This window comes from Delphinus delphis, chromosome 13 (genome assembly GCF_949987515.2).
Source record: "Delphinus delphis chromosome 13, mDelDel1.2, whole genome shotgun sequence".
In the NCBI taxonomy this organism is placed as follows: Eukaryota; Metazoa; Chordata; class Mammalia; order Artiodactyla; family Delphinidae; genus Delphinus; species Delphinus delphis.
This window is the reverse complement of record NC_082695.1, coordinates 23,065,730-23,079,611: the sequence shown is the minus strand read 5'-3', so window position 1 is coordinate 23,079,611 and position 13,882 is coordinate 23,065,730. Positions and strand designations below refer to the sequence as shown.

Sequence of the window (13,882 nt, the reverse complement as noted above, 5' to 3'; positions counted from 1 at the left end):
ACAATGCTAATTAAGCAGCTCCTCCAAGGAAACTCACAGCAGAGGGGGCAGGGCTTGTGCTTCAAAGCCCAGCATCTGGTCCACTGTGCATATGGTCTCTGAGAAGCATGGCCTCTTGTCATCCACCAAGACCCTGGGTGACTAGAGGAGATACCAGGGCCCCAGGACGTTCTCGCTCCAGGGACATGGCCTCAGGGACATGGAGCTGCTGGCTTGAGCCCCAGGTCCTGACACATCTCTTGACAGGAGGAGTCGAATTACACAGAGACTGTGGATGGTTGGGAACCAAAGGACTTGAAGTTCCTTGGGAATGAGCTGAGGGCCGAGCCCACTGCGGTGAGCTTACCCATGGGCAGAACAGGAGGCCTGACTCTTAGACTAATCAAGCTCATGTTCAACAGCAGGTAGTACTTTTCATCTGCACTTATGGACACATTTTATAGATGAAAAACAGCTCGCAAAATGCACTGGCCTTGTTTCCTTCAGCCCATGGGTGGCAGAAATAGGACTGGAGCTAAAGGCACCCTCCTCCCACCACTAATTCTCGTTACTGCAGCAACTTGCCAGAACAGGACAAGACTGCCGACTCTGAGCTGGGGGCTGGGGTGGGGGTGTGGATAGGAAGGAGGAAAAGAAGAAAGGTCAGTTTTAGAAGAAGAAAAAAGGCAATACTTGGGACATACTTAAAATGTATTGTTTATCTGAAACTAAAATTTAACTGAGTGTCCTATATTTTATCTGGCCACCCTAGAAATAAGGAATGAGAGAGAGGAGAGGGACGTGGGGAGGCAGAGAAGAGGAGGATGGGTTCATACTCTTGGAAGATGGTGGCAGCACCTGCAGTTGGGGCAAGGATGTCATGGGGGGAGGATGGCTCAGCATCGGGGATACAGCGTGGAGGGACAGGGGGTCTCACCCTTGCCCTCTGAGGTAAAGACCCCACCCCCAGGCTGCAGCAGGGGCAGAGGATGAAGGGGTGGACCCTTGAGGCTGAGGCAGCTGTGAGCAGTGGTGTTGGATTATCTGCATTTGTCTAAGCTCCTCTGCTGCAGTTTATAGACCCCATTTTGAACAGAGGGAGAACTTGCTACCAGGAGGCAGGGGCAGCGCAGAGAGCTTAGGCTAGGGCTGGAGCCAAGAATCAAAAAGTGCCCCTTGGTATCTGTGGATGCCCAGCCACAGCAAACCCACTCCTACTCCGTAGCCACAGTCGGTGGGAAGCAGCCCTCCAGCTCCCAACCTCCAGGTCTCCAGTCTCACCCAGGGGCAGGATGCTTTGCTCCAGTTTTGAGTGTCCAGGGGGTGGCTGGGGAGGGAAAGAGACCCCACTTAGCCTTGGCTAATGGGCCCCCTCATTCCAGCAGCAGCCAGCAACCATTATAGTGGCAGGAAGACCAAGGCCTGCAGGCTCCCCACTGTGTACGAAGGGAAGTAAAGTCCCAGTTCCCAAAGCCCAGAAATGCCAGGGAAGAGACAGGGAAGGAAAGACCTCAGCTGCCCTTGGGAGGCAAAGATGGTGACCACAGCCTGTTTTCCTTAAAAGATGGGGTTCAAATTAGGCAGCTGAGGCCGAAAGTCTGGGCCAGTTAACCTTGTAGACCTCAGGCCAGGGCAACCTTCTGTCCTGATGCTAATTAGGCACCAGACCCCATCCTCTTCCCCTGGAACCCAGCACTGCCGCAGCCTCTCCAGAGAATCCACTTTCACATCCACACAGTTAAGGTCAGCTTTGCCCCCCGGCACATGGTACAAACACAAACAAGTACCAGAGGGAGTTAAGACCAGAGCACTAGAGAAGTAGAAATCTTTATTGTGTGTATATAAAGGGTGATTTAGTGGTCTTCTGAAGGGCCCCCCTGACTCCCTGATTTCCTCAGCAGTTGTCTGGGACACTCCATCAGTCTCCTCCTCCAAAGACAGTCTCTCCATTGCCCTGGCCACCGGCTGCCTCTCCTCGGTGTCTGGCCTGGTCCAGGCCCGCCTCAGTGTGTTCCCCAGCCAGCCTAGTGGGCAGCTCAGCTGGAAAGCCTCCAACACCTTCCTCAGGGACAGCAGGATCGGCATCAACAGCAGAGTGACGCAGCTGACGGCCAGAACCACTGCCAGCAAGTCCTTCAGCGTCTTACAGGAGGCTGGGAAGGACGGGGCCGGGAAGCACCTCAGGGCTGCCCAGTGGTGTGGGGCAGGCCGTGCGGGGCAGCTGGAAGTGACCCTGAGCCCACAGTTACTCATCAAGGTAAAAAAAGAAAAGCCAGGAGCAGGCAGGGAAGCTGGAGATGGGACAGGGCAGAGGGGACAGGACCACAAACGAGTATCTGTGAACCTGGATGGTGGTGGGACCAGTCCTCTCAGTCCTTGTCCTGGTTTTCCTGTACCAAGTAGAGGCCACCTACATTTCCAGGATAAGGATTTCCCATGGTGAGGGAGAAGCATCCAGGTACGGAGCTAGCTGAGGTCTTTCATCTCTCCCAGTTACCCAGATTCCAGAACCCAAGGCCTGTGCATTATGGCGGTCAACACTTCCATTTCAGAGAAATGGGAAAGGAGTTTGCCCAGGTTCCCACAGCTTGAAACAGGAAGTACTCACCTGGAGGAGGAGGCTCAAAGGGTCTCTTCCAACTCCAGATGCTCATCCAGCAGATGATATATACTTAAGGAAGAACCCAGGCCCCCAGCCCCAGGTGAGAGGGCTCCTCTTGGGCTCCCATGCCCCCCAGCACAACCACCTGTGTTGAACTACGTTATGCCTCATTTATCCAACTGGGCACTGCAGGGAGAAGCCAGGTCAGCCTGTGACTGTCACAGCCCCAGCCCATAATAGGTCCTTAGAGGGAGAGAAAATTCTCCTGATTTTCCCTTACCCATGGGCATTTCCTCATTGCAACCCTGGCTTAGAACAGGGGCAGATTGGAACCCATGGGTAGTTTCTGCCATAGGGCACTGGTTAAGTTACAACTCAACCAGACTGGAATTCTACATAGCTGTTAACATTCATGGGAGAATACAAAACTGTATTCTCCTGGGAATTCCCTGGCAGTCCAGTGGATAGGACTGCATTTCCATTGCAGGGGACACGGGTTCAATCCCTGGTCAGAGAACTAAGATCCCACTAGCTCCAGGATATTTTTGACCCACTAGTCAAAAAAGTATTCTCCCATGCAGAGAAATGGGATATTCAGTGGGAGGAAAACAAATTCTATCATGGCATATGCAGACCTATTTTATAAAACACTAACTTAGTATATGCCCAAGGATTGGTGATTCTCAGGGCTTCAGGATTTTCATTTTCTGTTCTATATATGATTTAACAGGTAACATTGAGAACAGCTCTTAAAAGGAAGCGAAAAAGTGTAGTGTATGACTCTTATAAAGAGACGTACAGACAGGAAATTATAGTGTCATTTTGGGATAATCTCCAAGCAGCGGTAATTGTCTTTTGTGCATCTGTATCTCCCGTGATGGAAGTATCTTACTGTAAAGAAAGGAAGCTTCAAGTTGCCCCAGGCTGCCAGCATCCTTTGGGACAGAGGCGACAGTGCCCAGGTTCCTCCGTCCTAATCACATCTATCAAAATCTCTCTGGGGTGAGCGGGCCTTCCCAGCCCCCCGTGCAATCCTTGGGCCAGGCTTGATCCCAGACTTGCTCCTGCACGTGGAAATGCGAGACTCCCAGGGCCTCGCCTTTTGGTCAGAGCTCAGCTGAATCCAGGGCTGTGGGCTCCAAGTCCCAGCCCTGGATGCCTATCCCACTGCCATTCTCAGGGTGAGGGTTGCCAGATAATACAGGATGCTTGGTTAATTCTTTAAAAATTTAGTATAAATATATCTCATGTAATATTTGGGACATATTTAAACTAAGAAATTCATTATTTATCTGAAATTCATGTTTAACTGCAAGGCCTAAATTTTGATTTGCTAAATCTGGAAAACCTATCAGGGGATCCAGCACTCCTTTCCTGGGCTGACCCCCAACTCTGCCCAAGATAGCCCTGGGAGGGGAAGCAGAGTAACAGGAAGAGAATCCCCAGATCCACCTCGACCTGGGGTATCACGCTCACCTCATCCTTTTCCACGTCATCGTTGAGCATGAAGGCCTCCACGCTGAACTGCAATGTCTCATTATTCTACCGGGACCGAGGGCCAGAACCGGGGCCTACTGAGAGGCACCTGGGGGACAGACAAGGGATCCCAAGGGACCATCACCTCGGAGACTGGCCGTAACAAATTTCCCGGGAAGCCATGGAGAGGCTTACTCTGTGGGACCTTCTTGCTCCCTAAAGCCTCATTAAAGAATGTCCACCCCATTACTGGAGTCTGGGAACAGATGTATTTAGCCTGAGCAAAGGGCAGAAGTTACAAAGTCAGCCACGAGTGACAAGACTCTTAAGGCCCCTGCAACCACTCAACGGCCTGCTCCCCGGCTGGGAAGGACAGTCCGTCCTCTGCCAAGCTACCCACAGCCCAGGTGGGCAGCTTCAGGCCCCAGCAAGTTCAGGCCAGGCACCATAAATGGTTGGTTACTAACGACCAAGTGCAAAAAACAGACTTCTACACATGATTACACCAGTGGCCCAGCTAAGCAAGACCACAGGATAGGGATGAGCTATCTGACCCTATCTCCCTCCCCACCCCTCAAAACCCCACAGACCCCCAGTTGAAGACGAGGGTGTATGTCCTCTGAGAGTGGTTCAGGTTCACACACTTGTCCATGTAGAACTTCATGGCCCAGTTTAGCACCAGCTGGATGCAGGCTTCTAGGGTCAACCACAAGCCTTCCACATAAGGGAAGTGGCGAGGCACCTGAGGGAAGAGGTATTGCTGGTACCTAGCCAGCTACCCCCTAACAAGCACCTACTGCACACCTGGTAAATCACAGCCATTATTTCATTCTTTCCTGAATGGTCCTAGAAGTGTTATGCCCATTTTACAGATGGGGTGATGGAAGCTCAGAGAGAACTTTGGTTCTTACCCCAGCCTCATCTACCAAATGGGTGCACATCTGTCCCACCAGGGGTGGAAGACTGAGGCCAGGTACAGGAATGGTACACATGGCCCACATTCTGCCCTCCTTGGGCAGCCCTCAGGGGTTCACTCTCCATCCGCTCCGTAGGCACCAGGACAAGACTCACCGTGCAGTACCTGGAGGGCCACCTGCAGGAGCTGTGTGTTGAAGGCTGAGGGAGGCGTCCTTCAGGGGGCCAGGCAGGGTTCACGATGGGCCAGCTGCAGCCGAGCTGTTTGCCTACTGCCCAAGGAGCAGCCTGCGCTGGGGAGTTGCTAATGAAGAGGCACCACAGGTCAAGGGGGTTCAGTGGGTCTCCACAGTCAGACTGGAGGGCAAGCCCTGAGCAAGTTCCCCTAGGGGGAGGGAATGGGAATGGGAGGACCGAAGGGAAGCTACTCAAATAAGCTTGACCAGCACTGAGCATCCTTCTAGCTGCCATTAGGGGCTATTCCACATACCCCCATATGAACCGCACAACTGCCCCTGTTTTACAGATGTGGAAACAGGCTGGGAAGTCCTGCTACCATCTGCCCATAGTTACATGCAGCTATCAGCTGCAGAACTTAGATTCAAACTCCCAACGAAGGGCTCTTCCAGAACTATGTAAAGATTGAAGTTATATGGCAAGATTTGGATGATACCAATGGTACTAAAATAAAAGCTGAGTTTATCTTTACCCCGTCCCTACCAGTAACTGCTTGCTTTGTGTCAGTGTGAGCAGCTGGCCTGTGTGTAAGCAGACTCATCCCTGAATTGTCCCCAGTTAATTCTTTTTACCATTAGGGCTCCTGACCACCTTGCCATGCTGCTTCGAAGAAGGATTATCTTGTCCCAGAGGGCCTAGAGCAGACCAAGGACCAGAAAGGAGTTGAAATGTTTTTTAGAAAGGAGAAGAATTTAAGGCAGTTGTGTAGTGTTTGTTGAGTATCTACTGCATGCCAGCTCTGTCCTAGAGGCCAGGGGTGCAGGGTGGGGATGGGCCCTTACCCCTGATTTTGGCCTGGCTGGACAGCTCAACCCTTAAGGAGGACCCTGGACTCTGGAGGTTCCTGCTCAGCCTGGCTCCCCAGACACAGGGTGAAGGTCAGGGAGGAGGAGGAGGTAACACGGGGCTCTGGTGTCCTGGGCTCTCAGTGGGGGAGGCAGCAAGGGAGTCCCAGGTCAGGGGCCATTGGGAGGTAGGGCTGAGTGTTGGAGGGCACCTGACAGAGAGGCCATCAGGAGGGAAGTCCCCTCCTCCCAGTATCTCCAGGATGCCAAGTCCAGCTCTTGTGGTGGCGCAGACCAGGCATGGGGGGATGAGTTGTCTTCGCAGGGGCTCCCCAGGTACACAGCTGGCAGAGGGAGGCTCAGCTCAGCTCAGGGACGGGAAGGGCAGGGGGAGGGCCCCCACGGAGGGCCCCCACCCGCCACTCCAGCTCCCAAGGTAGACCCATTGCCCAGACCTTACCGAGAAGCAAGACCCGAGCAACACGCAGAAGCGCCCTGGGGACAGCCATAATGAGAAGAAACATTGCCTACTCCCCACAAGCCTCCTTAAATTGGCCCACAGAAGGCTGGAGAAGGAACAAGCCTCACCTGGAGCCCACACGTGAGCCTAGGGCACGGCTGAGCTAGGCCAAGCCCAGCACTTCCACGTTCCCCCACCAGGGCCCCCCACCCACCTGCAATGCCTTCTGATTTTAGAAAAGGTTCTGAAGCCCTCCTCACTCACGTGGGATTTAATAAGGCTGGCAGAAGGCTCACCGCACAGTGGACTTAACTTTCTCATCTGTAGGATGATAATGGTGGCACCTACCGCACAGGCCGTTATGGAGTTTCTGTAACGCAGTGCTTCGCACAGTGTCTGGCACATAGTAAGAGCTCCATCCACGTTCTCTGTGGGTGTCATCTGATGATTCTTGTTCAAGAGGAGGGAGGAGCATGATGATGATTCTGTCTGGGGGGCAGAAGCCAGGGAGGGTTCAAGGAGCAGGTACCGTTAGAGATGGACCTTGAAGGCTGAGAACAGAGGGAAATGGGGGCGGGGAGGGCATTCCTGGCAGGTGGCATGGCCTGAGCAAAGGTGGAGAGGCTGGATGTGCAGGAGTCGGGAGGCAAAACAGAGGTGCAGGATGCGTCACGGTGAGGGATGAGACTGCGTAGGCCCAGAGGCTCTGAAAGCCAGGCTGAGGTGTTCAAACTGGATCCTGGGGGCTGTCAGGAGTCAAGGAAGGTATCAGAACAGAGGAGGGACTTGGGGAGATTCAGCCAGCAGCAGAATCAGATCAGAAGCATGTTCCTTTACTCACTGGACCTTTAAGGAGTGCCCAAGACTTTCTCGCTTATAAAAATAAAACCATGATCACCCTCAGATGCACATCTTCGAATCATCATCCAATTATTTCCTCTGAATAAATTCTTAGGATTGGAATGCCTGAACCATAAAATTGGCATACTTTCTCTCTAGATTAGTCATCTGATGGCACAATTACCAGTTATTTGCCCTTGAAATAGATGTCTCTTGCCACAGTCATAACAGTGGTTAAATAACTGTGAGCCCCACTATGGCCAACTGCTTTGCAAGCATTTCTCCTGTAACCCTCACAGCAGCTTCAGAGGGTTATTACGGACAACTGTACAGTGAGGAAGCAAGGCTCAGAGAGGTCGGGTAACTTGCCCAAGGTCACACAGCCTGTGAATCAGCTCTGCCTCTGACCCTGTAGAGAGCCATAGGCCGGAAGGCAGTAGGCAAGGAAGCAGTACTGGGCTGCGGGGGGACAGGGGAGGTGGGGGTTGGAGTGACTCCAACTCCAGGAAACAGGGACCCAACCACAGTGCGGTTGTAAAGAGTAAATGAGGACTTCCCTGGTGGCGCAGTGGTTAAGAATCCACCTGCCAGTGGAGGGGACACGGGTTCAAGCCCTGGTCTGGGAAGATCCCACATTGCCGCAGAGCAACTAAGCCCGTGCACCACAACAACTGAGCCTGTGCTCTAGAGCCCGCGAGCCACAACTACTGAGCCCATGTGCCACAACTACTGAAGCGCACGCACCTAGAGTCCGTGCTTTGCAACAAAGAAAAGCCACCACAACGAAGAGTAGCCCCTGCTTGCCACAACTAGAAAAAAGCCTGCGCGCTGCAACGAAGACCCAACACAGCCAAAAAGAAATAAATGTGTTAAAAAAAGAAAAAAAGAAGAGTAAATGAGCCTCAAAACAGGAAGCGCTTAGCATGGAACCTGGCCCACTAGGAGCGGTTCAATAACACATATTCTTCTCAATGACCTGGAGGTGGTTTGAACCTGCCAAGGTGGGCACGTTTGGAGGTGCTGCCTCCTTGTGGTGGTCCTGAGCATTGCATGAAGCTGGCCACTGGGGGACCCAACTCCCAGCATGCCCCAAGTCAAAGGCCACCAGGGCCCCGGGGTGGGAAAAGACATCTCCCCCCACCCAATCCCAGCAGCGGTCTGCCTCATCCTCTCAGGCCCCAGGAAAGCAATTTCCTATTACACCCGGCTCTGCCACCTCCAGTCCATTCACCTCTCTGCACCTGTTTCCCACCCATCAAATGGGATAATACGAGTTAGCCTAATCACTAAAAACTGTCCCTCATCCCCTGCCCAGGAAAGAGACAGGCTGGAGAGAGTGTTTCCCACCTCTACAGGGCTGGGGTGTTTGGGGGAGGCATTCCAGCTCCATGCATGGCCCCCCAGAGTAGAGTTGCAGATAAAATACAGGATGCCCAGTTCAATTTCAATTTCAGATAAACAATGAAGAACTTTTCAGTGCATATATGTTCCATGCAATATTAGGGACATACTTATACTCAAGTATTGCTTGTTGTTTAAATCAAACAAAATTTAATCGCTCACCCTGTTATTTTATTTGCTATGTCTGGCAACCCTACCCTGGAGGGTTCAGTGCAGAAGCAGGATTGTGCTGCCTGGGGGAGGCAACTACCCATTCTGTGCCAGCTGCTTTGGACCTCCCACTTCAGCTCTCACAAGCTGGTTGGGGGAGTCTATCTTAGCCCTACTTCACCAAGAGGCCACTGAAATTCCCGCTGGCTCAAAGCCACATGGCTGATATGTGCAGGGACCTAGGGGAGAGTTGGGGCTGCAGCTTCCAGGATAGATGCAGGCCCTGGCCATAGGAGCTCACAGAGGGGGAGGCCAAGATCGCTACAGGCTATCAGCACAGTCATGGAGGAAGCCCAGAGGAGGCTCCCAAGCCAGCTCTAGGGAGACAGAGGCTACCTTGAGGGGGTGAACTAAGGGAAGAGTGAGCTGTAGTCAGGCTCAGGTGGTATCTGCCCAGCAGGCTCCCCTCCCAGCAGTGTTATTTTAGGAGGCTTGCAGAAAGAGGGCAATGCCTACCCCAAAGGAGACTGGCAGCACCACGGTGGAACCCCAGGCATCTGCAGGGGGGCATTGATGGGTGGGGAGGTACCAGACAGGCCCAGTGCTAGCCACTGTGAGTGATGCATTGCCAGAGACATCGGCCTCTGGCTCTGAGGGCCCCCAGCCCTGCTCCCCATCACCACATCCCTGCTCATCCCCAACAGAAAAGGAGAAAACTCAACTTCTTGAGGATTTATTGGACCGGGGGCTGTGCTGCCTTCCAGCTAGACCCCAGCAGCCCCTGCATCAGGAAGGGGCTGCCAGAGAATCAGTCCTCAGGGTCCCCACTAGTGTTCTGCATTTCTCCAAGTGCCTGCTGCTCCTCCGTCAGCCACACTGCCATGGGGTGACCTGGCTGAGCCGTTGGGAATCCTGTAAGTCCCCAGCTTGCCAAGTGATCTTGGCCATATTCCTTGCCTTGTCTGGGCCTTAGTCTCCTTACGCTCCATGGGAGTATGTTATTGTCCTGTCAAAAGACAGGGCTGGGCCCACTCACAGTCCAGTCCAACTCAGTATCACAGATTCCATGGAAGCAGATGGGGTTCAGATCCTGTCTGTGAGTCACCGTAGCTGCTGCTCTGAGGTCTTTGTCTCTCAGTTTCCGTCCAGCTTAAACCCATTCAGGTGCCAGGGCCTCGGATCCCAGAGAGCCAGGCATCCGCAACCCCTGGCAGGAGGAGGGAGTTGGAACAGAGCAGGGAGTGGGCCAACCCACAGGCCAGGTACTGGGGTGGGGTCAGGAGGAACTGGGCTTCTCCACAGAGGGGTAGAGCTTGCGCAGGCTGGAGTCCAGGAGGAAGTCCACTGACCTGTGGGGCAATGGAGGGTCATGAGCAGGCAACCAAGGGGTGCTAATGGGGGAATGGGAGGTAGGAGGTCAGGGCTAAGAAAGGGACTCCTGGATGCAGGACACAAGTGCCATCCTGGTGTCAGCCATCACCCTCTCTTTATTCAGTTGGGAAAACTGAGGCACAGAGAGGGTAAAAGACTCACACAGGACCTCAAGGTCAGCTATGTTCCTGAGGAGAAAGACTCCTTCTCCCACTCTATGTTCATCTAGTTGGGTTGGCCCCATCTCTGGTTCTAAGGGAAGGCACGTGACCCAAGCCGGGCCGGTCGGAAAAGGGAAGCTGGCTCAGGGATGGGCACCCAGTCCAGTATGGACCAATGACAGCCTTCCTTGGGATTTTTGCTGTCACTATTAAGAAGCTTCCTATGGGGGGACTTCCCCAGCAGTCCAATGATTAAGACTTCACCTTCCAACGCAGGGGATGAAGGTTTGATCCCTGGTGGGGGAGCTAAGATCCCACATGCCTCGCGGCCAAAGACTAAAACATAAAAAACATAAAACAGAAGCAATATTGTAACAAATTCAATAAAGACTTTAAAAATGGTCCACATCAAAAAAAATTAAAAGGGCTTCCCTGGTGGTGCAGTGGCTAAGAGTCCGCCTGCCGATGCAGGGGACATGGGTTCGTGCCCCGGTCCGGGAAGATCCCACATGCCGCGGAGTGGCTGGGCCTGTGAGCCATGGCTGCTGAGCCTGCGCATCCGGAGCCTGTGCTCCGCAATGGGAGAGGCCACAACAGTGAGAGGCCCGCGTACCGCAAAAAAAAAAAAAAAAAAAAAAAAAAAAAAAATTAAAAAAAAGAAGCTTCCTATGGGGCTTGCTAAGCTGGGGGGAGGGGAGCTGGGAGCTGCTGGGAGCCATCTCTGTTCCCATGAAGGAAAAGTGACTGAAGCCAACACGGGGTGGGGCGGGGAGAAGGCCAGCAGAGAGACCCAGACCCCTAATAACATCAGTTGAGTGCTTGGATCCAGCCATGCCTCCAGGTAGCATAGCTTTGGACTTTTCGGTTATGTGAAACAATCAATTCCTATTTTACTTAACCCAGTTTCAGTTGGGCTTCTGTCACCAAAAGTTCTCAAAACCCAACCCTTCCAGGGTGCACCTGTTCCTGCCTACCTCTGGTGGTTTTCTAACACTGAGTTTTTTTTCTGGGAATTTACTTGTCCTGCGTCCCATACTCTCATAGCACCTCCTACCTTTATGGCCAGAGTACCTGCCAGATCATATGACAAGGGCCTAGACTGTCCTTTCTACCTCAGAGGCCCCAAGTGCCAGCCCTGCCTCCGCTACAACTGTTCTGTGAAAAGTGGATACACCCCCATACCTCTCAAAGGTTATCCCCGCCTGTAGGGTGGATGATCCCTGGGGCTGGGAGGAGCACCCACCTGTCGATGGGGTGGATGATGATGGGGATGGCCAGTAGTCCCAGTGCGGTGGTGGTCCACCTGCGGACAGCCAGAGGCCAGCGGGTAGCAGTGCCCAGGATATAGAGAGAGGCAGCACACACACGGTTGATAGTGAAGCCTGGGATGGCCACAGAGGCCAAAGCCTGCCACACGAAGGTGTCCACCATGGCCACGGTCACCCTGGTACTGCGGCCTGCCTCAGGCCTTGGCACCTGGCAGGCACAAGAGACATTTAATCCAGCAGAGGCAGAGGCGGGAAACCCTGTGGACAAGGGGCATGAGGCTGGACCAGGGAGAGGGAAGTGAAGGGGGTTGGGGACAGAGCCACGCTAGTGTTGGGTTCTGGACTCCACCAATTCAGGGCTGAGGGTGGACTCACTCATATCCAGCACTAGGATATAGATTACGTCACCTGCGCTGGGGACACGGTGCACTATGCTACAAACGGTACCGGGGTATGGAGTCCACCAGGCCAGGTTGTGGGGACCGGACTGTCCCAGAGGGACTTAACCACATGCAAGGCTGTGGACTGACCACAAGGGGAGTGGACGGGGGTGGGGGGTTGAGGGGCAGGTTAACACTCACGTCTCTCGCTTTCTTGCCCTTGTCAATGGCATCAGCCAGCACGTAGGAGCTGGACACACCGTAGCTCAGCCACACGACAGATACAGGCACCAGGGAGCGGAAGGCCTCCCCCACCTCATTGGCGTAGCCTGGTGGGGAGGGGATATTTAATTCCTGAGCCTTTGGGTTGTTCCACAAGGGAGCACTTGAGTGAGCTGGTTCTTATGTCATTCTGCTGAGCAGTAGCTGGGTGACCTTAGACAAGTAATTTTACCCCTTTGAGCCTCAGTTTCCCAGCCTATAAAATGGCACTCATGATGCCCACCCCAACTCTCCCCTCGTGGAAGAGCTGAGCGCAGACACCGTTCTCATCACTCACTTGCCTTCACAGCCTGGGTTCTAGAAGCATCTGAGCTGATGGCCGAACAGGCAGAGAGACTAAAGGCAGCCCCACTGACCAGGGGCTCACCATATGCCAGGCCTTTATGTACTTTATCTCATTCTACCCTTAATATTACCACCCAATGAGCGAGACCCTGCGTTCATCCCTTTTTGCTGAGGAGGAAACAGGCTCAGAGCCAGGGAGGAGCCAAGATGAGAGTCCAGATGCCCTGACTTCACAGGCCTGTGCCAGGCATGCCACAGAAGGCGATCCGATCACCTGGTTCCATCCTCCTACCTGAGCTGCGGCTTCCACCTGGGAGTCTGACCAGCAGAAACCCCGAGGGCAGGGCTGGGAATACCAGAGCTGTGTGACCTTGAGCAAGTTCAGAACCCTCTCTGAGCCCAGTCTCTTCCCTGGCTGAATGAGAACTAAGATCCTCCCACCTTCTCCAGGTCCCTGACCGGCGTCTGGCAACCCCAGCTTCCCCAGACACGTGGTGTAGGGGTCGCTGTCCCCCTGCCCCGCGCTCACCCAGGTACCGCACCCACGTGTCCCGGAAAAGGTCGCGCTCGGCCCCCCGCGGGGGCGGCTCGGACATGGTGCTTCCTCCTTGGCCTCAGTCGCTGCAGCGTGTACTACCGCCTCGGCTTCCACCAGCACTCCCGTTCTTAGCGGCGGGACGAGCTGAGCCGAAGGTCCCCAACTGAAGCATAGGTCATGTAGTCCCCGCCAGCAGGGAGCGTCTGCAAATTCCCCCCGCGCACCGGAGCCCCTCTCCCAGGTTTGAGTTTTACAGCTTAATTTTCTTCACGTTTTCTCTAGAGTCGAGCGGTTGGCGCGATCCTCTTCCAGCTCTGGCTGTAGTGTTGGAACCAAAGAGACGGAGGTTCAAATACGGGATGCTACACTTCTTGGCTCTGTGACCTCGGGCAAGAGCCTGTAACTTCTCTGTGCCTCACTTTATTCATTTGTTAATTGGGCAACAGGACTGGTTCAGTCCTGGGACGGTTTCGAAGATTAATTATACAGTCGTCATTTATTGAGTTTACTACCGGCCAGACCATTGGCTAAAGACTCTAGATGGATTACTTCTTTAAACCCTCCCACCAGCCTGGGACACCGCCCCCCCTCCCCCATTTTACCGATGAGTAATAGAGACACAGGAAAAATATTAATAGATCACTTTCCCAGGACATATAACTGCTGAGTAGTGAGGCTGGCATTTGACTCCAGGCAGTGCAGCTCCAGTTCCCATGCTCCTAAGGTGAGCTGAGTAAATGAGGCTGGGGGAG

At 53.6% G+C, this 13,882-nt stretch overlaps 1 protein-coding gene across 2 annotated transcripts; it reads right to left on the bottom strand.

Annotated features, from left to right (window-relative positions):
* Nucleotides 1-9,569: 9,569 nt before the first annotated feature.
* MTFP1 (mitochondrial fission process 1) lies at nucleotides 9,570-13,536 on the bottom strand. Of its 2 annotated transcripts, XM_060029448.1 has the most exons (4): nucleotides 13,122-13,536; nucleotides 12,227-12,354; nucleotides 11,621-11,853; nucleotides 9,570-10,194 (listed from the first exon to the last, which is right to left on the bottom strand). In XM_060029448.1, exons 1-4 carry the CDS (start codon nucleotides 13,186-13,188, stop codon nucleotides 10,122-10,124), a joined length of 501 nt encoding a protein of 166 aa, XP_059885431.1. In that variant the 5' UTR covers nucleotides 13,189-13,536; the 3' UTR covers nucleotides 9,570-10,121. The 2 variants fall into 2 exon arrangements, 1 of the variants encoding a protein (XP_059885431.1); XR_009521808.1 differs by lacking the exons at nucleotides 11,621-11,853; nucleotides 12,227-12,354; nucleotides 13,122-13,536 and adding an exon at nucleotides 10,642-10,813.
* Between the last annotated feature and the right edge of the window lie 346 nt (nucleotides 13,537-13,882).

What these genes read in the sequence shown, in the direction of transcription:
- MTFP1 (XM_060029448.1), bottom strand. Translation starts at nt 13,188, where the DNA reads ATGTCCGAGCCGCCCCCGCGGGGGGCCGAGCGCGACCTTTTCCGGGAC. An exon ending in CACGTGGGTGCGGTACCTGG is followed by an intron (nt 12,355 to 13,121) that starts GTGAGCGCGGGG and finishes CCTCCCCACCAG; the next exon opens with GCTACGCCAATGAGGTGGGG. An exon ending in AGGGCAAGAAAGCGAGAGAC is followed by an intron (nt 11,854 to 12,226) that starts GTGAGTGTTAAC and finishes TGTGCCTGCCAG; the next exon opens with GTGCCAAGGCCTGAGGCAGG.